The sequence below is a fragment of the Oncorhynchus nerka genome, linkage group LG16 (genome assembly GCF_034236695.1).
Source record: "Oncorhynchus nerka isolate Pitt River linkage group LG16, Oner_Uvic_2.0, whole genome shotgun sequence".
Classification (NCBI taxonomy): Eukaryota; Metazoa; Chordata; class Actinopteri; order Salmoniformes; family Salmonidae; genus Oncorhynchus; species Oncorhynchus nerka.
In genome coordinates this window covers 17,970,332-17,992,443 of record NC_088411.1, presented here as the reverse complement: position 1 = coordinate 17,992,443, position 22,112 = coordinate 17,970,332, and the positions used below count along the sequence as shown (strand labels likewise).

The 22,112-nt window shown below is 41.1% G+C and overlaps 1 protein-coding gene across 5 annotated transcripts in view; it reads right to left on the bottom strand.

Annotated features, from left to right (window-relative positions):
- The window catches only part of myocd (myocardin), a 149,137-nt gene that overhangs the window by 59,113 nt on the left and 67,912 nt on the right, over positions 1-22,112 (bottom strand). For all 5 annotated transcript variants that reach the window (XM_029684913.2, XM_029684915.2, XM_029684918.2 and 2 more), the window contains exon 4: positions 1,608-1,826. In XM_029684913.2, the coding sequence (XP_029540773.2) occupies positions 1,608-1,770 (163 nt within the window). In that variant the 5' untranslated portion in view covers positions 1,771-1,826. The remainder of the gene's footprint in view (positions 1-1,607; positions 1,827-22,112) is intronic.

The following is a 22,112-nucleotide window of genomic DNA, read 5'->3' as shown; positions in this document are numbered from 1 at the left end:
CGCAGATTAATCATCAGGTGGCTTTAATAAAATGTTCAAACAATCTTGTTTTATCTGGCGCGGGAAGGAACTTGGCAGGGACTCACCGTACATACTTACCTATTTATCTGGTATGTATGTTGGTAGAAAATGATTTACTTTAAAAGAGGCCTGTATATAACTTTAAGTTACAAAAGAAAATAACCAAAATTATTTTTGGTCATAGATTTACGAAAATCTAGATATAATTTGTTATCTTGTGTGATTGATTCAGCCAATCCAATCAATCTGCTGATCACTATCGTTAGTATCATCGGGGAGGCAGGTAGTCTAGTGGTTAGAGCGTTGGACTTCGATCGAATGCCCAAGGTAAAAATCTGTCGTTCTGCCCCTGAACAAGGCAGTTAACCCACGGTTCCTAGGCCGTCATTGAAAATAAGAATTTGTTCTTAACTGACTTGCCTAGTTAAATAAAGGTACAAAATATATCTATCTTTACATGATCTGTGTAGCAATATTATTCGTATCTCAGAGCCATTTGCATTGCTAGTTGTAGCCTAATGTTAGCTAGCTAACATTGAACCTGGTTGGTTAGCTACTTGCAAATTCATGCAGGGTAGTTACGTTATGAGTTGGGATTATGGTTCATTGTTTAGCTAGCTAGCTAGCTAGCTACATGTCTAAAGAAAAGACTCCACTATGTCCATTTCAATAGAATGTTCATGATGTCACTGAGACAACTGTCGATAGACGTTGCTGGTAAATTTACTCTGGCTATCGACTCCGATTTCAGAGCACTCTCTTCCGAGAGTGCCAGAGCACAGATTAAATTACGAATTTAGGAACGCTCAACACTCGTTGAATATGGCCGCTGTCAGTAAACATGGTCAAAAAAGCATCATTAAATAGTTGCCAGCAGCACAGTTGCAGTCACCAACGCCCTGGATAACATAAAAACAGCCTAACCAGCTCTGCTAGGGGGAGTAAAATGGTCAGAGTGAGGTGTTCTCTCATTTGTGTCAGGAAGTAGCGAGCAAGCTAGCCAACGTTAGCCAGCTAGTTTTGGTGCTTGACTGCTGTTGTTAGTTCAGAACGCTCGGATCAACCCTACTCCTCGGCCAAAGCATCCAGTGTGCGTTTACGAACTGACAATGTGATAACACTCTGAGTTTACAATCACCCAGAGCATGTTCTAGCACTCCAGATTAAATTTATGAACACAACCATAGTATAAACCAGCCTTTAGTCTTGAACTCTTTGGTTGTTTAGTACATGGCCTCACATGTGAATCCTTAAGGAGATGTTTGGGGCTAAAGCATAAGAGTGTGTGAACAATGGTTGTAGAGAAAGACACACCTGTAGGTGTGCTAAAGCATTCAAGGGCCATTTTCTCAAAAGCTGAGGTAACAAGTTTATTAACTTTCAAAGCAGAATTACTTTCCCATTGTTCCAAAACTGTAGTGTATGATAATACATTTTCTAGCTGTGAGTCTCTACTTGTATGCAATGTAAAAAACAACATTTCAAATGTTGCTACATAAGAGCGAATCAAGCCGGTCGGTCACAAATGTTAGTCCTGTTTACATTTTCATTTAATTAGAATTATAACTAATATTATTGAAACTCACCATTCTTTCCCCCAATGGTTGAGGGATGCTTCCTGGTTGTGGGGTTACTGGGGTCCTTCCTGTCCCAGGGGTCCTCCTCGTCCTCTTTAGTCTTTAGGTGTCCAGGACTTTGCCTGTTCTCCTTACTGTGGACAGACAGCTCAGTAGTTTTCACTGCATTCATGTCGCACACTGCAACGCTGTGTTCCCCTCTGGATGACTCCTTTACTGGGGGTCCCCCTGTCAGAGAAAGAGAAGACACATCCTGTCACGACTCCATAGGTTGATGTCATGATAACACAGAGGTCACCGTGCTGGATATTGTTGCTGCCTCAGCGTCTGTCAACTCCTGGTTAAAAACAACAACTGGTCAATTCATATCCAACTGACGTTACAAGACGAGAAATATACGCCATAGATAAACGTCACACAACGAGAAATCTACGCCTTCACATTTTGAATGACGCTGTGGTTCTAAACCCTGTGGTTCTAAACCATTATGTTAGTGTGTGCCGTTCCAACAGCCCTACAGCGTTTAGTATTGTCTTTGGTTTAGAAACCACCTGAGCCTGCTGAGACTGGAGTCGGCACAGCGACCAGCATGCTGCATGCGTCTGTTTGTTTACAGAGCTTAAGCCCACGGACACGTCCTGCTTCTCTCGCCATCCACCCTCCACCGCCACAGCAGCCAACTTCTTAATTTACAGAATTTACAAAGAGCAGACCTTCTTCCCCCTCTGTGCAAATATTAAACACACCACACTCTCCAGATTCAGGAGCTTTGAGAGCCCCCACAACGTGTCGAGGTGAAAAACGAGGCCCCTCACTCTCGTCCGTAGACTAGCCAAGTCTTCTGTGCTGTTCTGTCTGGGCCCCGTACATCATCATCCACTGAGAGGCCTCACAGGCCACCACAAACATACATCAGTGTTTTCTTTAATAAGCTCTGTTTGGAGAACCACTCTGATGCTTAGAGGACAATCATTCCCTCATATGTGATGCCTCATAAAAATAGCAGAGGTATCAAAAAGCTAGGCTACGTCGGCTGGTCTGCCGGGTTAGTGTTCAGTAAGTAAAGGCCAAGATTGGAGGGTGAAAACTATGAAAAATCTTTTGAATAATGAAATAATCCGTTCAAAAGAAAACAATAGTGTAAATGTATCATGAAAACATATTTGAAAGGAATTAAACAAGTGTAATGCTTGGTTCTGCTTCTCTGCCAATAACACTTTACAAGTTCAACTAATGGTCGCAACTAAATCCTTTCCACACTTGTTAACAATACTGCACTATGATTGAAATAAACTTTTACGCCACAGCCATTCACCAAGACTTGACCAAACAGCCCTGCGAGGGAGAGGAGAGCCCATCGGAAACACACTTATCTGTGTGGTAAGACAGATACAGTATCTCGTCCCACAGATACGTGTAGCGTTCGTTGAGCAGACAAAAAGGGGGCTTGTGTACGGTACATAAACACGAGCTAGGGGGAAACAATAACAAAGCCCAGCATTTACCTCAGAAATAAGACAACACTTACAGTAAATTATCCTCCCTGAAACAGCAGAACAGAGAAAAAATGCCTTCGTGCACTCCTTTAATGAGGTCTTAACTGATGGGCCGGAGGTTGAAAGCCCACCCATCGCCATTGACCGAGGAAGCCCACCCTGGCCATTTTATGTAACAGTAACAGCCTAATAAAGGCTGGGATGGCTGGGACTGGTGTCCTGTGTGGCCTACATGGCTCAGCTATAGGATGAGAACGACACATTTCTTATGTGAAAAATGTTGTTCCCTCAGTCAATACGTTTTAGGTGGTAGGGGAGAGGGGTGGGTAAATTGAGCCATTTTTACATCCAGCATCACTCCATCAAGGGAAATATAGTATTCTTTTTAACAAAGATATCTACATATATTTCAGGATGTTGTGTATCCCTGGAAATAATCTGAATTAATGTAAACATAAGACAGTTTTGAAAACATAGCTTGTCCAAATAAAGTGGTCTCTTGGCTTCTGGACAGGGTAAATTAAGCCGCCTACAAATGTCTGTTCTGGATGAAATATTACCACTACCCTTTTAAAACCATGTCTATCATTATTTTCCAAACACAATTCAACACAATCGCCTTTTTGCCTTTTAACCCTTTACACTTTGGGAATTGGCCTTTGTGGATAGGGCAACAAAAAAAAGGAAAATGCGAAACCATGGTAGAAATGAGTGCTGAGCGATTAACTGTTAATTTTGGTTAATCGCTCAGTCGGTTCAATTACTTGAATTCCATTGAGTTAGTTTTTGTTGTGAGCCCAACTCACCGTTTCTCTAGAGAGAAATCTAATCATTCAAATCACGAGAGAAATCAACTCAAGAACTATGTGAGACGCTGGGCTGAAGGGAATTGTAGGTTTCACTAAGCAAATATTCAAACTAGTACAGCCCAGAACATGATAATTACCTACTGTGACAATAATCCATTGAGCCTTTTTTTCCGGCTCAGGCAGAGACTTTTTACGTCTGCTATATTAGGTTAGATGGACACAGACTGCAAGAGAGAGGAATGTCCACAATGATGAGAGAAAGGGACAGAGACAGTTCATGAAAGTATGCCTTATCTTCTTTGAAGAACTAGTAAAATGATTTTGTCAGACAGCTCTGCAGCTAGCTTAGCTAAATAGATGACTAAAGACAGAACAGTATGGGGAGTACAGGGATAACGTTGTCTGGCTGTTTGGCTGCTACAGCCTGAGCAGAGATGAGATGATGACTTTAAGGAATGAGAAGTAATAAAGGCATCTAATAAAAACAAATACATCTTTAACTAAAATATTGTATTGTTTAATAGTAATTTCCTATTTTTCTATTTGTGTCTCCCCAATATGGACCTAACAGAGAGAATAGAATATTTTCAATGTTTTAACAATTCAATGTTCACTATTTTTGGCTTTGATATGTCATTATATCATAATGCATTTAATATATACAATTTTTTATCTACACAGAAATCGAAAAAGAACATGATTATTGTTTTTACAATCATACCGAAACCGAACAAGAAAAACACTAATCACTAGTAGCAATTGAAAGGGAACAGTGAGGAGATAATGGGAAAATGATGAGACCAAAGGTGGGTACACAACAGTTCACCTGACACAAGACTGAATCAGAAACATTACACTAACCATGTTTCCATCCACCATTTATTTTATGACAGCTGTGACGGAAACAGGAAGTTTCAGTACAATTTTATAAATGCTGATAGATCAAATTAATTATGCGAGAAATGGCAGTGGAAATATTGATATAATAACCATCATATCGAAGTAAACTCGGAGTCACACAATGACATGGTGTGTGGTCCTCCCACTATGACTCGGGAAATCATGCAGTTTATTAGGCTACAGATTAAATAAATGATGATGAACTTCACACCGTGGTGAAAACGCACTGTGATCTTGATGCTCCTTTCCAATAAATATCAAGGGTCTGATTCTGGTGACGTGATGATCGATGCTTGACTGCCATTTGACAAATTCAAATATTATCCTATCCATAATAATCTCATTATGTAGACTAGCCTACACGCACTGTATCTGCAAGCTGTTGGCTAGAGCCCACAGTGCCAATACCAGAGTAGGCACATTTACAATTGAACGTAACAATTGTTTTGTGTCGAAATTATTGGTAGAGTTGAAAATGCAATGGAAAAATATAGATTTTTATTCGGTACATGAAAACTTAAGCGAAAAAGTACATTTTGTGTGCATTACATCATCACTCACTGACTTTAATCTGTTTGGTGGAAACACACCCCTGGTGGGGAAATGATCATATTTTCTTTATGCAGATTTAGAATAATCACATGAAAATCTGATGCCAATTGGATGGAAGCCAACTGCTCTTGTTTTTTTTGTGCATTTTACATTTGCTGTACTTTTTTCTTGATACTTTCAGTAACATGATAAAAAAAATATTCCTGGAAGATGTGGGGTAGGTGCAACATAAGATAAAAAAACGACAAGGGTTTGAGTGAGGTGACTGACTGGTGTCTCCAAGTGGACACACACCTCTCCAAAGTGTGGACATTTCCTAAGTCCTTTCAATTAAAGAAGTGTCTTCAAATATAAAGTACTTTTTGTTTTGTTTTCCTAGCTGTGCCGTTTAGGAACTACACCAAGCACACTTGTAGTTATTTCATTTGAAACACAACCCTGCAATCACACATTTACTGTTGTTTACGCAGTCAACAAACGGTCCATTATAAATCGCAATCTGGAGGGCATGATTTGAAAGCTTGTTCTATTGCCAATATGACTAGCTAAACTATATAATACAATCTAACAGTGTTAGGCTCATTCTGTTCAGAACAACCCAGGGTATGACGCCATGTCATCTTGTAACTGTACAACTAACAGACTCAATCTGTTCAGAACAACCCAGGGTATGACGCCATGTCATCTTGTAACTGTACAACTAACCGACTCATTCTGTTCAGAACAACCCAGGGTATGACGCCATGTCATCTTGTAACTGTACAACTAACAGACTCATTCTGTTCAGAACAACCCAGGGTATGACGCCATGTCATCTTGTAACTGTACAACTAACAGACTCATTCTGTTCAGAACAACCCAGGGTATGACGCCATGTCATCTTGTAACTGTACAACTAACAGACTCATTCTGTTCAGAACAACCCAGGGTATGACGCCATGTCATCTTGTAACTGTACAACTAACAGACTCATTCTGTTCAGAACAACCCAGGGTATGACGCCATGTCATCTTGTAACTGTACAACTAACAGACTCATTCTGTTCAGAACAACCCAGGGTATGACGCCATGTCATCTTGTAACTGTACAACTAACAGACTCATTCTGTTCAGAACAACCCAGGGTATGACGCCATGTCATCTTGTAACTGTACAACTAACAGACTCATTCTGTTCAGAACAACCCAGGGTATGACGCCATGTCATCTTGTAACTGTACAACTAACAGACTCATTCTGTTCAGAACAACCCAGGGTATGACGCCATGTCATCTTGTAACTGTACAACTAACAGACTCATTCTGTTCAGAACAACCCAGGGTATGACGCCATGTCATCTTGTAACTGTACAACTAACAGACTCATTCTGTTCAGAACAACCCAGGGTATGACGCCATGTCATCTTGTAACTGTACAACTAACAGACTCATTCTGTTCAGAACAACCCAGGGTATGACGCCATGTCATCTTGTAACTGTACAACTAACAGACTCATTCTGTTCAGAACAACCCAGGGTATGACACCATGTCATCTTGTAACTGTACAACTAACAGACTCAATCTGTTCAGAACAACCCAGGGTATGACGCCATGTCATCTTGTAACTGTACAACTAACAGACTCATTCTGTTCAGAACAACCCAGGGTATGACGCCATGTCATCTTGTAACTGTACAACTAACAGACTCATTCTGTTCAGAACAACCCAGGGTATGACGCCATGTCATCTTGTAACTGTACAACTAACAGACTCATTCTGTTCAGAACAACCCAGGGTATGACGCCATGTCATCTTGTAACTGTACAACTAACAGACTCAATCTGTTCAGAACAACCCAGGGTATGACGCCATGTCATCTTGTAACTGTACAACTAACAGACTCATTCTGTTCAGAACAACCCAGGGTATGACGCCATGTCATCTTGTAACTGTCCATCAAACATAGTGATCATCAACATTGACACTGTATATAACATTCGTTTTTATGATTTGGAAATGTGAAGTACACATTTGTTTGGCTTGCTTGTACGACATCACAGCGTTTTTTTACTATAATCCTCCAACGTCTCATCTTTCAAAATACATAGAGTCCTCTTAATTTACAGCAAAAATTGCCCAATTGCCAGGAGGGATGGGGGCAACTTCTTGTCACGTGTGGTTCTCAAGTTCAGAACGCCTGTCAGTCTAAACCCCTACGTCGCTGTGAAGCGCAGAGCCAGAGCTCTAATGTCATGTATAGCATGTTACTGTCCAGCCACTACGTTCCAATTTATTAGTGCCCAAATCTGCACTTTGTAACCTGTATACAGGTACACGTGTAAAGGGTTAACACCTAACACACTTTTAAAATACTTTTAACCTAGGCCAGGCCCTGTTGTTACCTCATATCCCAGCGGTAATGCCTTGCATTATGCCTGGAAAGAAAACACTTCAATTTGCTCAACTTGCAATTGGCTCAAACATTGGCTCAACTTACCTCATGGTCATTGGCTCAACTTACCCCAAGATGAAACATTAGACTATATTAGCCCACACAGCTACAAGGATGCACTTTCATGCCAGGTTTAGGACCTCAAATTGACGCTTATATATAGAACAATATTAAAATGATCTACCTTGGTTTAGATACAAGCATCATGAATCCTGGTAGAAATTTGTGATTTTTTAATTTTTTAATTTTTTTTTACCTAACTTTGCTTACCACTTTCTCCAAATTCTACATGTTGTGTTTGGTAACCTACAAACTATAGTGGCTCTGCTTACCCCACTCAATTTCAATTCAATTTCAATTCACTCTCCTACAGTCAATGTGATGAAACATTGGAAAAGCTCCAAAGTAGTTCTAGAACTAGGATGAGTTCTAATTCTATGTTCTGAGCTCAACTCTAGATACGTGCCCAGGCAATAGGTCCAGGGTAAGGTGGGAGTGAAGTGCACGAAGTGGCTAAGTGGCTCAAGCCACCCAACTCCGGCGCTGTAAAAATAAAACGAGACCCCCTCATCAAAATACTTTTATTTTATTGTCTGATGTTATCTGGACGCTTAGAGTGTCCGGAGACCTGAGTTACAGAACAATCAGAGGTAAGAAACAAGTCTGAAATGTAGAGACGTCCATCTAGGTGTAAAGAGGGCCTCCTATTTTTCCCCTTCAGTGCGGGGGGACGACCTGTGTGTTATCTTCCTTTCTAATGACTAACAGATAGAGAGTCGTGAAGAATAAGTCACTGTCTTGTCATTAGACGTGGTGCCGTTTCTCCCTCTTTTCCTGACCTTATCAATTCCCTTAGTTTGGGGGTAGACCCCTGGATGTGTTATCTTCCACTCTCTCTAATGAAAAACAGATTGAGGAGTAATGCGAGTCTCCCGTCATTGGGTATCTGTGTCATCTGTGCCACGTTTCACGTTTCAGTGACTGTGATGGTTATTTTAGAAATATATTATGCCGTAAAGCATTAGTGACACTGTTTGTTTGTGCGGTCAAAGTAGATGTTATTGTCATTAGGTTAGGTTTCACTTTCCCATTTTCAGTGCCTGCAATTCTTTTTTGAAAGATCAGCTTTAATATTGCAGATAGATTGAGGCTTCCATCAATGTAATTGTCTGCATCATTTTCAATACCGCATATATATTTTTGGGTAAATATACAGCTTTGGAAAAATTGAGAGACCACTGCAAAATTATACATTTCACTGGTTTAACTATTTATAGGTATGTGTTTAGGTAAAATTTTCTTTTTTGTCTTATTCTATAAACTATTGACAACATTTCTCCCAAATTCCCCCTAAAATATTGTCATTTAGAGCATTTATTTGCAGAAAATGACAACTGGTCAATATAACAAAAAAGATCTTGAATAATGCAATGAAAGGAGGAGTTCAGAAATCAATATTTTGTGGAATAATGCTGATTTTCAATCACAGCTTTCATGCATCTTGGCGTGCTCTCCCCCAGTTTTTCATATTGATGTTAGGTGACTTTATGCTACTCCTGGTGCAAAAATTCAAGCAGCTCGGCTTTGTTTGATGGCTTGTGAACATCCATCTTCCTCTTGATCACATTCCAGAGCTTTTCAATGGGGTTCAGGTCTGGAGATCGGTGATGATCATTATTTTAGTCCCACCCTTCAGTGCCACTCAACCCCTCCCATCGATCTATCTCTACCTGCACATGACCATCTGATCATTTATCACTCCAGTGTTAATCTGCTACATTGTAATTATTCGCCTACCTCCCCATGCCTTTTGCACACAATGTATATAGACAATTTTTTGTAAAAAAAAAAAAAGATCTACTGTGTTATTGACTTGTTTATTGTTTACTCCATGTGTAACTCTGTGTTGCTGTCTTTTCACACTGCTTTGCTTTATCTTGGCCAGGTCGCAGTTGTAAATGAGAACTTGTTCTCAACTAGCCTACCTGGTTAAATAAAGGTGAAATAAAAAAATAAATAAAAATATCTCTGAACACCATCCAGGTTTGTTTTCTATTTACCATATATTTTTCAACTGTGCTGTGATGTTTCACAAAAGTTCTGAACCTTTCTATTCCCATACTTTCTACAGATTGTAAATTAAAGATTTGTTTCTTTTTGTTGCTCAGAGTATTATTATATTATTGATCGATTGACTATGTTTAAAAAAAATCACCCAACAGTGCTATTTGCAGAGTTACCTTCAGCTAAATGTTGCAATTTATCAGCCATTCATGGACCTGTGACGAAAAACAAGCTACATATGGACAGTACCAAAACAAATGATCTAATGATTCTGCCTCTTCACAGCAAAATCGTTGTATCCCCCATATTCAGTACAGAAAGTATTCAGATTCTGTCAGTCGGTGAGTGTAGCTGGTGCATGAAGTCAGGCGCAGGAGAGCAAAATGAGTGAGCAAAGTCATTTATTCAAAAATAAAGGCACATGGTAACAAACACAAACGGTAAATGTTACGCACGGGTGAAAACAGCACCCATCAAAAAACCAGCCATCATGAACCGAAATGAACATAGAAACAATCACGCATAAAAACATGGGGAAAACAGAGGGTTAAATACACAAACATATAATTGGGGAATGAAAACCCGGTGTGCAGAAAACAAAGACAAAACTAATGGAAAATTAAAAGTGGATCAGCGATGGCTAGAAGAACAGTGACGTCGACCGCCGAACGCCGCCCGAACAAGGAGAGGGACCGACTTCGGCGGAAGTCGTGACACATCCCTTCACTTTTTCCACATTTGTTGTTACAGCCTAATTCTAAAATGGATTCAATTACATTTTTTCATCATTAATCTACACGAAATATCCCCAAATGACGAAGCGAAAACAGGTTATCAGATATTTTTGCAAATGTATTAAAAATCAAAAACAGAAATACCTTATTTACAATAAGTAGTCAGACCCCTTGCCATGACACTCAGGTGCACTGAGCTCATGTGCATCCTGTTTCCATTGATCACCCTTGAGATGTTTCTACAACTTGATTGGAGTCCACTTGTGGTAAATTCAATTGATTGGACATGATTTGGAAAGGCACACACCTGTCTATATAAGGTCCCACAGTTGACAGTGCATGTCAGAGCAAAAACCAAGCCATGAGGTTGAAGGAAAGATCTGGGGAAGGGTAGCAAAAAAATGTCTGCAGCATTGAAGATCCCCAAGAACACAGTGGCCTTTATCATTCTTAAATCAAGGAAGTTTGGAACCACCAAGACTCTTCCTAGAGCTGGCCGCCCGGCCAAACTGAGCAATCAGGGGAGAAGGGCATTGGTCAGGGAGGTGACAAAGAACACGATGGTCACTCTGACAGAGCTCTAGAGTTCCTCTGTGGAGATGGGAGAAACTTCCAGAAGAACAACCATCTCTGCAGCACTCCACCAATCAGGCCTTTATGGTAGAATGGCCAGACAGAAGTCAATCCTCAGTAAAAGACAGCCTAGTTGGAGTTTGCCAAAAAGGCACAGAACGACTCTCAAACCATGAGAAATAAGATTCTCGGGTCTAATGAAACCAAGATGGAACAATTTGGCCTGAATGCCAAGCATCAAGTCTGGAGGAAACCTGGCACCATCCCCACGGTGAAGCATGGTGGTAGCAGCACCATGAGTTGGGCATGTCTTTCAGCTGCAGGGACTGGGAGACTAGTCAGCATCGAGGCAAAGATGAACAGAGCAAAGTACAGAGAGATCCTTGATGAAAACCTGCTCCAGAGCGCTCAGGACCTCAGACTGGGGCAAAGGTTCACCTTCCAACATGACAACGACCCTAAGCACACGTGAAAGACAATGTAGGAGTGTCTCTTATTGACCTTGAGTGGCCCAGCAAGAGCCCGGACTTGAACCCAATTGAACATCTCTGGAGAGACCTGTAAATAGCTGTGCAGCAACTCTCCCCATCCATTCTGACAGAGCTAGAGATGACCTCTAGAGAAGAATGGGAGAAACTCCCCAAATACAGGTGTGCAAAGCTTGTAGAGTCATACCCAAGAAGACTGTGCTGTAATCGCTGCCAAAGGTCCTTCAACAAAATACTGAGTAAACAGTCTGAATACTTACAGTTGAAGTCAGAAGATTACATACCCGTTAGCCAAATACATTTAAACTCAGTTTTTCACAACTCCTGACATTTAATCCTAGTAAACATTCCCTGTCTAAGGTCAGTTAGGATCACCACTTTATTTTAAGAATGTGAAATGTCAGAATAATAGTAGAGAATGATTTATTTGAGTTTTTATTTCTTTCATCACATTCCCTGTGGGTCAGAAGTTTACATACACTCAATTAGTATTTGGTAGCATTTCCTTTAAATTATTTAACTTGGGTCAAATGTTTTGGGTTGCCTTCCACAAGCTTCACACAATAAGTTGGGTACATTTTGGCTCATTCTTCCTGACAGCTGGTGTAACTGAATCAGGTTTGTAGGCATCCTTTCTCGCACACGCTTTTTCAGTGCTGCCCACACATTTTCGATAGGATTGAGGTTAGGGCTTTGTGATGGCCACTCTAAGACCTTGACTTTGTTGTTCTTAAGCCATTTTGCCACAACTTTGGAAGTATGCTTGGGGTCATTGTCCATTTGGAAGACCCATTTGCGACCAAGCTTTAACTTCCTGACTGATGTCTTGAGATGTTGCTTCAAAATATCCACATAATTTCCTCCCTCATGACGCCATCTATTTTGTGAAGTGTCTCCTGCAGCAAAGCATCCCCACGACATGATGCTGCCACCCCCGTGCGTCACGGTTGGGGTGGTGTTTTTCGGCTCGCAAGCCTCCCCCTTTTTCCTCCAAACATAACGATGGTCAATATGGCCTATTTTTGTTTCATCAGACCAGAGGACATTTCTCCAAAAAGTACGATCTTTGCCCGATGTGCAGTTGCAAACTGTAGTCTGGCTTTTTTATGGCGGTTTTGGAGCAGTGGCTTCTTCCTTGTTGAGTGGCCTTTCAGGTTATGTCGATATAGGACTCGTTTTACTGTGGATATAGATGCTTTAGTACCTGTTTCTTCCAGCATCTTCACAAGGTCCTTTGCTGTTGTTCTGGGATTGATTTGCACTTTTCACACCAAGGTACGTTCATCTCTAGGAGACAGCACGCATCTCCTCCTGAGCAGTATGATGGCTGTGTGGTCCCATGGTGTTTATACTTGCGTACTATTGTTTGTACAGATGAACGTGGTCTTACGAGTCTTACGACTCTGTCAATCACCTAATTCTTATCGGCAGACTCAACAGCCTTGGTTTCTCTAATGACTGCCTCACCTGGTTCACCAACTACTTCTCAGACAGAGTTCAGTGTGTCAAATTGGAAGGCCTGTTGTCCGGACCTCTGGCAGTCTCTATGAGGGTGCCACAAGGTTCAATTCTCGGGCAGACTATTTTCTCTGTATATATCAATGATGTCGCTCTTGCTGAGGGTGATTCTTTGATCCACCTCTACGCAGATGACACCATTTTGGATACATCTGGCCCTTCTTTGGACACTGTTAAGAAACCTCCAAAGGAGCTTCAATGCCCTACAACACTCCTTCCGTGGCCTCTAACTGCTCTTAAACACTAGTAAAACTAAATGCATGCTCTTCAACTGATCGCTGCCCACACCTGCCCGCTCGCCTTGCATCACTACTCTGGATGGATCTGACTTAGAATATGTGGACAACTATAAATACCTAGGTGTCTGGTTAGACTGTAAACTCTAATTCCAGACTCATTAAGCATCTCCGATCCAAAATTACATCTAGAATCTGCTTCCTATTTCGCAACAAAGCCACCTACACTCATGCTGCCAAACATACCCTCGTAAAACTGACTATCCTGCCGATCCTTGACTTCAGCGTTGTCATTTACAAAATAGCCTCCAACACTCAGCAAATTGGATGCAGTCTATCACAGTGCCATCCATTTTGTCACCAAAGCCCCATATACTACCCACCACTGCGACCTGTATGCTCTTGTTGGCTGGTCCTCGCTACATATTCGTCGCCAAACCCACTGGCTCCAGGTCATCTATAAGTCTTTGCCAGGTAAAGCTCAGCCTTATCTCAGCTCACTGCTCACCATAGCAACACCCACCCGTAGAACATGCTCCAGCAGGTATATTTCACTGGTCCTCCCCAAAGCCATCAACTCGTTTGGCTGCCTTTCCTTCCAGTTCTCTGCTGCCAATGACTGGAACGCATTGCAAAAATCACTGAAGTTGGAGACTTATATCTCCCTCACTAACTTCAAGCATCGGCTGTCAGAGCAGCTCACCGATCGCTACAGCTGTACACAGCCCATTTGTAAATAGCGCATCCAACCAACTACCTATTTCATCCCCATATTTGTTTTTTGTTTTGTTTTTTTCTGATCTTTTGCACATCAGGATTTCTACTTGCACATCCTCATCTATCACTCCAGTCTTAATTGCTAAATTGTAATTACTTCGCCACTATGGCCTATTTATTGCCTTACCTCCTTACTTCATATGCACATGCTGTATAAAGATTTTCTATTGTGTTATTGACTGAACATTTGTTTATCCTATATGTAACTCTGTGTTGTTTTTGTCGCACTGCTTTGCTTTACCTTGGCAAGGTCGCAGTTGTAATTGAGAACTTGTTTTCAACTGACCTGCCTGGTTAAATAAAGGTGAAAGAAATATATATTTAAATAAATAAATGTAACATGGGCCTTCATTCCACATTTGGTGTGATTTGGTACTGTGGCTCATGAGAAGACGATTTTGAAAGGATTTTTTGCATATTAGCTTATGTGCTAATGTGCCTCTACTGGTATCATGTGGCCATCTTTGAATGCATCAACACTATTTCCTCAAACTATTTACAGACTATTGTGATAAGTCAAAAGACCACATTTGGGGTAAATCTGACTTTTAGTCCGTGAGAAAAAAAAGTTTTGATTATTTTAAGCATTAGCGCAAAGGCCCCACAAAGGCCCTGAGTTGAACATAGTTTCCAATGTCATCTTACAGAAAGCACTTCACACATCTAAGATATCCTCCAAATCCTCTCTATCAGTTTCCGGGTCCTCTCACTAACAAATGATACATTTGAGTAGTTTCTCCAGGAATGTTTTCTTTCCTTTTGTATCTTTCCTGATTCTCTCACACTCTCTCTTTTCTTATTTCTGTTCTTCCCCCTGTTGGACCACCAGCTGGGCTGAGGGCTGACTGGCTGGCTGGCTACATTTATTTATGTTGGGGTTAAGCCAGGACTTCCTGATTGGGAATTTACTGAGGAATTAATAGAGGGATTCTCTGTTGAAGCTAATAAGCATATCTTTGTTGCTTATCATATTCTATTATGGTACTATGATAGTTGCTGGCTGACAAACTGTGATGCTTGAGGTATGTGCTCATATTTTTTAACTGTGTTATTTGGATGCACCTATTGTAAGCTGCTGTAAATACTATTATCTGCTAAATGATTCTAAATGTAGCAGTTGTATGGCATCTTATCCTGAGCTAATTCTACATTTAACTGCTTCAGACTTTGCTCTACCGTGACTTATTTACTTCGAACACTTAACGGAGTCTGAAAGAAATACATTACTCTGGTCCACGTTTGTGGTTTTCCCCAAATGTAAAACAGGCCCCAGTGGAGCTTTAGAGTAAGTATCAGTAAGTAGCATATTGCCCTCTCCTACTAAAATGGTGTGTATTCTCAGAGTGTTTCCCTGTGGTCTTACAATGTCTAACGTGACCTAATGCTTCCTGCTGGACAATCCATAGAGCTAATGAAGAAGGAGAGGATGAAGGAGCTGGAATCCAGCAGCATGATGGGTAACATGAGGATGACATGTGAGCGTGTATCAATGAGTGGTGACATACAGTGTTTCAAACATTGACATAGAATGCATTCACATTGGACTTCACCTTCTCATTCTATGTTATGAATTATGTCATTCTTTGGCTTTAACTCCATACAGTGCCCCCTGGCAAGGCGCAGGCATGTTTTCATCCCAAACTGTGGTCTCAAACTGTAGAATCCAATGTTAGCAGCCAACATTGTCATAGTCTGTGATTTGTGTAATAGACGACTACAACCGGAGCCCTTCCACGTGCTCGAGAGAGAAAGAATGTTAAAAAAAGATGGTGTTTCAGGATTTGTTTGAAAGTAAATAGACTTTGGACTAATGAAAAGGTACTGGTTCTATGTACGCCTCGCTTTGCAGCTCCGACAAGTTGTTATTAAATGATTTTTTAACAGAGGATTTGGCAAGATTTAGAACTTTTGCCATTCTATAATAAACAATGGCATGGACCATATTGAAAATATTTACTTAATTTTCCAAAGTGACTTATGGCAACACTGGCCACTAAACAGAGTGTCGTGAGTGTTATGGCGTCAGGTGCCACGGACTGTATAAATACCGCCTGTACACTTGTTTATAGGAAAAGCCCATCTGGCTTTGGCTAACACAGGCAGCCCGCTCTGGTGACCCCTCGGCTTGTTCGAATGGAAAATATAACAGGAGTATTGCTAAGCGGGGATTGCAGTTACAGCAGTCAATTGTCAAGTGACGGACAAGATAATGTTGTAAAAGACTGCAGACTCCAGATCTGAAAACCAAGCCCTTCTCCCGAAGAGTAAACACACCGACAGGAGGCTTTTCCCCTATCCTATCCCTATCCAGAAAAACTCTCTTTTTCTTTCCTCCCATTTTGGGGGGTTTATAAATGATTACAGCGTTATAGAAGCTTAGCAAAATGAAAAAGCTCAAGTAGGTGATGACTGGACGTGTGAACCAAAGATGTATTTCCTGCTTGTTTCATTGATATCTAGCTATGCGGGGAGAGATTAGGCTGATTTTAGGATGTTGCGAGAAAATAAATGCCTTCACTTTACTGCAAGTCTCCATTGTAGGTACAATACCGGTCAAATATTTTTTTCATTATTTATACTATTTTCTAAATTGTAGAATAATAGTGAAGACATCAACACTCTGAAATAACACATATGGAATCATGTAGTAACCAAAAAAGTGTCAAACAAATCAAAATATTGAGATTATTTAATTAGCCACCCTTTTCCTTGACGACAGCTTTTCACACTCTTGGCATTCTCTCAACCAGCTTCACCTGGAATGCTTCTCCAACAGTCTTGAAGGAGTTCCCACATTGGCTGCTTTTCCTTCACTCTGTGGTCCAACTCATCTCAAACCATCTCAATTGGGTTGAGGTCGGGGGATTGTGGCGACCAGGTCATCTAATGCAGCACTCCATCACTCGCCTTCTTGGTAAATTCTTGGTAAATTATCCCTTACACAGCCTGGAGGTGTGTTGGGTCATTATCCTGAAAACCAAATGATACTCCCACTAAGCCCAAACCAGATGGGATGGTGTATCGCTGTAGAATGCTGTGGCAGCCATGCTTTTTAAGTGTGCCTTGAATTCTAAATAAATCACAGACAGTGCCACCAGCAAAGCACCCCCACACCATAACACCTCCTCCTCCATGCTTTACGGTGAAAATACACATACAGAGATTATCCGTTCACCCACACGGCATCTCACAAAGACACACCTGAGTTGGAACCAAAAATCTCCAATTTGGACTCCAAACCAAAGGACACATTTCCACCGTTATAATGTCCATTGCTCATGTTTCTTGGCCCAAGCAAGTCTCTTCTTCTTATTGGTGTCCTTTAGTAGTGGTTTCTTTGCAGAAATTCGACCATGAAGGTCTGATTCACACAGTCTCCTCTGAACAGTCTCTGAACAGTTGATGTTGAGATGTGTCTGTTGCTTGAACTCTGTGAAGAATTTATTTGGGCTGCAATTTCTGAGGCTGGTAACTGAAATTATCCTCCACAGCAAAGGTAACTCTGGGTCTTCCATTTCTGTGGCGGTCCTCATGAGAGCCAGTTTCATCACAGCGCTTGATGGTTTTTGCGACTGCACTTGAAGAAACTTTCAAAGTTCTTGAAATTTTTCGTATTGACTGACCTTCATGTTTTAAAGTAATAATGGACTGTCGTTTCTCTTTGCTTATTTGAGCTGTTCTTGTCATAATATGGACTTGGTCTTTTCCCAAATAGGGCTATCTTCTGTAGACCCCCCTACCTTCTTACAACACAACTGATTGGCTCAAACCCATTAAGAAGGAAAGAAATTACACAAATTAACTTTTAAGAAGGCACACCTGTTAATTTAAATGCATTCCAGGTGACTAGCTCCTGCAGCTGGTTGAGAGAATGCCAAGAGTGTGCAAAGCAAAGTCTTCAAGGAAAAGGGTGGATATTTGAAGAATCTCAAATATAAAATCTATTTTTATTTGTTTTTTGGAGACATGATTCCATATGTGTTATTTCATAGTTTTGATGTCTTCACTATTATTATACAATGTAGAATATAGTAAAAATAAAGAAAAACCCTTGAATGAGTAGGTGTTCTAAAACTTTTGACCGGTAGTGTATTACCCAGCAACAACATTGGAAAGGCAGCAATGATTATTGCTTAACGGTAAATCAAAGACAATATTTTCTTAAATATATGTGGGTTTTTCTGTCAAAGCAAATTTGATTCAGCTCAGGATTCAGATCTTCACATGGTGACAGAAACAAACTGAAACTGTCTCCATTCTCTAAATCAGTTCTCAGTGATGTGCTGTACGCAAATAAACAACTCTAGAAACAATCTCTGCATTCAAATCCACAACAGCGCCAACCTACCATCTCCCCTCATTCTCCTAAATCTCAGACTTATTCGAGGTCATTCAACAAAGGATTACGAAGCTTATTCATTTGGAAAGATATTACACAAACCAAGCATTTTTGTTAACTTTTACCTTTTTTATGACCACTGGTGGTTTAGTCTAGTGGGCTCCTAAAAGGCAGTGTGTCTGACAGCTGATACATACACACCCCTTCGGTAACTTATGGAAGATTACAAATGTAAACTGCTGGGGAGAGTTCACAGGTCAGATGTTTTAAATAAACAGGCACAGGGTGGAAAAAATAACTGTTTGGGTGTATATCAGTAGAGAGGATGTCTTTGTCACTACCTACACTAACTTAAAAACAGTGTGTAAGTGAGGCTATGTTATGATGCGGGGGGGGGAATAGAGACGGAGAGCGTAGAACGTGCTCTGGAAGACATGACAATAAAATCAAAGGCTTTTTTTTCTCATCGTAGTGTGTACACCATTTCAGAACACCGGAAATACAAATAAAACAATCAATTGTCGAACTGATTTCCTCACCTGTTTGTAAAGTGGTTGAGTATGTACCTGTGATGGACATGACATGAGGCAGCAACACAGAAGCTACTATGTCTGTGATCTATCTAACAACGCAGCTGCAGCTTCTAGTATTCCTCTCCTTCAACATTGTGTAGCTCTATGGGCTTCATAGGCATCAATCACCGGAGGAATTGGGCCGGGGTGTTTCATCAACACTCTACACAGGAAAACAGTGAAGGATGTCCCAGGCCAGGACCACTTATGCGTAAATTCAACAGAAAATAACTAGAATACCCAGCGCTAAGAGCTTGCGTATGTCTGGCCACAAACGCCAAGAAAGATTAAGATATCTGAGAAAAGAGGATTCTCTAATACTTTACAGTTCACCAGATGTAGCTCGCGTGTTATGACAAATATACTAACCATGAATCCATCAACTCCTCCCTTCCAATACGTACTGAATTCATCAAAGACTGTAGACACGTGATACGGGGCAAACTACTAACAACTCATACACCTCGACATTCCGAATTCTACTTCTAAGAATTCAGAATCCTACTTCTATGGATTCTATAGTGTAGATGTGTTGTTCTATTTACTCTAACTCTATGGATTAGGCCAATACACTGAGTATATAAAACATTGAGAACACCTGCTCTTTTCTTGACATAGACGGACCAGGTAAATCAGGTGAAAGCTATGATCCCTTATTGATGTAACTTGGTAAATCCACTTCAATCAATGAAGGGGAGGAGACAGGTTAAAGAAGAGTTTTTAAGCCTTGAGACATGGATTGGGTATGTGTGCCATTCGGAGAGTGAATGGGCAAGACAAAATCTTTAAGTGCTTTTGAACGGAGTATGGTAGTAGGTGCCAGGCATACCGGTTTGAGTCAACTGCAACACTGCTGGGTTTTCACGCTCAACAGTTTCCCCATGTGTATCAAGAATGGTCCACCACCCAAAGGACATCCAGCCAACTGGACACAGCTGTGGGAAGCTTTGGAGTCAACATGGGCCAGCATCCCTGTGGAATGCTTTCGACACCTTGTAGAGTCCATACCCAATGAATTGAGGCTGTTCTGAGGGCAAAAGGGAACTCAATATTAGGAAGGTATACTCAGTGTATATTATGGATTCCGCATCAAGTGCTTCCCAACACAATACAAGCAAAAGACATTACAGAACTCTGAGCTCAAGGAGCAGGCAACTCAGGGATGTCAAAATCCCAGAGCTGCTCTCTTAAATCCACTGATAGACTACCCTGTAGTATTCACTTCCAGCATGTCAACCAGCCCCAGCCAGTTAGGGCACACACACACACACACACACACACACACACACACACACACACACACACACACACACACACACACACACACACACAACACACACACACACACACACACACACACACACACACACACACACACACACACACACACACACACACACACACACACACACAGTGTCTCTAGTTATATGTTTGTCAGACGTGCTGTGCATGTTTTCCTAATGATACACGCTGAGGGATGTTCCATAGCCTCACTGTCTCTCCTAGCTGCTGCTCATGTGATGTGTAACACAGTGTAACAGTGTTACATCTAACAAACCTCTCTGGCCTTGTCCTGTTCAACGTGCACACACCAGAGCAGAGCCGAGAGACTTTGATTTATGCCAGAACTACGTGCAAATTTAAACATATTTATTGTTATAATAACTCTGAAATAGTATGATTAAAATTCATAACACACAGTACTTCTGGTTTTATTTGCCTTTCTCAAATGAATAAAAAAAAGGAGGAACGACCGTGACCCAGGATTACAGTCTAAGTTTGGTCCAAATCTCAGGAACACAAAGAACTTTGGAAAATGTTTATTTTTTTGGGAGATGAGAATGTTGAACTGGTTGTGAAAACGTATTTACACGTGAGGAAATAAATGTATGATCCATTTTCAAAGTGAAGTGGTTGATATTCTCGTAACTTTATTGGCTGCCGCCACATGGACAGAAACCCATCAATAAGATGTAGTGATGTTACCTATATCCTCAAGTTTCATCAAGGGCAAAGGTGAGCTAAATAAATCTTAATCTTCATAATACATAATCATTTTATTTTCTCCCGTAAATGGGTATCATTGAACAGGTGAGGTATAAATTGTAGATCTTCTAACACTGTAGCGTGTTTTTCCCCGTAATCCTTTTCTATTCTCTTTTGCTAGTCTTCCCGGTTCTGACCCCTGCCTGACTCTGGCCTACTTTCCCACCTGCCTGATCACCCTACCTGCCCTGACCTTGAATCTGCCTGCCCTTCGGTACCTATTGGACTCTGAACTGGTTTTGACCTTTTGCCTGTACACGACCATTCTCTTGCCTACCCCCTTTAAGATGAATAAATATTGTAAAGCTCCAACCATCTGCCTACTGTGTCTGCATCTGGGGCTCGCCTTGTGCCTTGACAGTAACTGCTGAAACAAAGGAAACACCAACATAGTATCTTAACATGGTGCTGGGCCACCACGAGCGGCCAGAACAGCTTCAATTCGCCTTGGCAAAGATTCTACAAGTGTCTGGAACTGTGTTGGAGGGATGTGACACCATTCTTCCACGAGAAATGCCATCATCTCCCTTAAGGGTTCAATTGGGTTGAGATCTGGTGACCGAGACAGCCATGGCATATCGTGAAACATCAGCAAGTTGAGCAGTCTTTGTCACTGAAGCTCCTGCCAAACGTGCCCCGACAATCACCCCTCTTTCACAGTCACTGAGATCTCTTCTTCTAGCCATGGTATCCAAAATAATGAGCAAACGGGCATTTCTATACATGACCCTAAGCATGATGGGATGTTAATTCCACACCTGTGTGGAAGCATCTGCTTTCAATATACTATCTATCCCTCATTTACTCAAGTGTTTCCTTTATTTTGGCAGTTACCTATAACGTAGCATGATAGCATCTCGTTCACAAAGCTAGCCTTTACTCCTCTATCAGCGTATGATTGCTTTATTTAATAGTGACACGGTGGCTAATCCCTGAAGTGCTGGGGATAACACAGTCAGTAACACAGTCAGTAACACAGT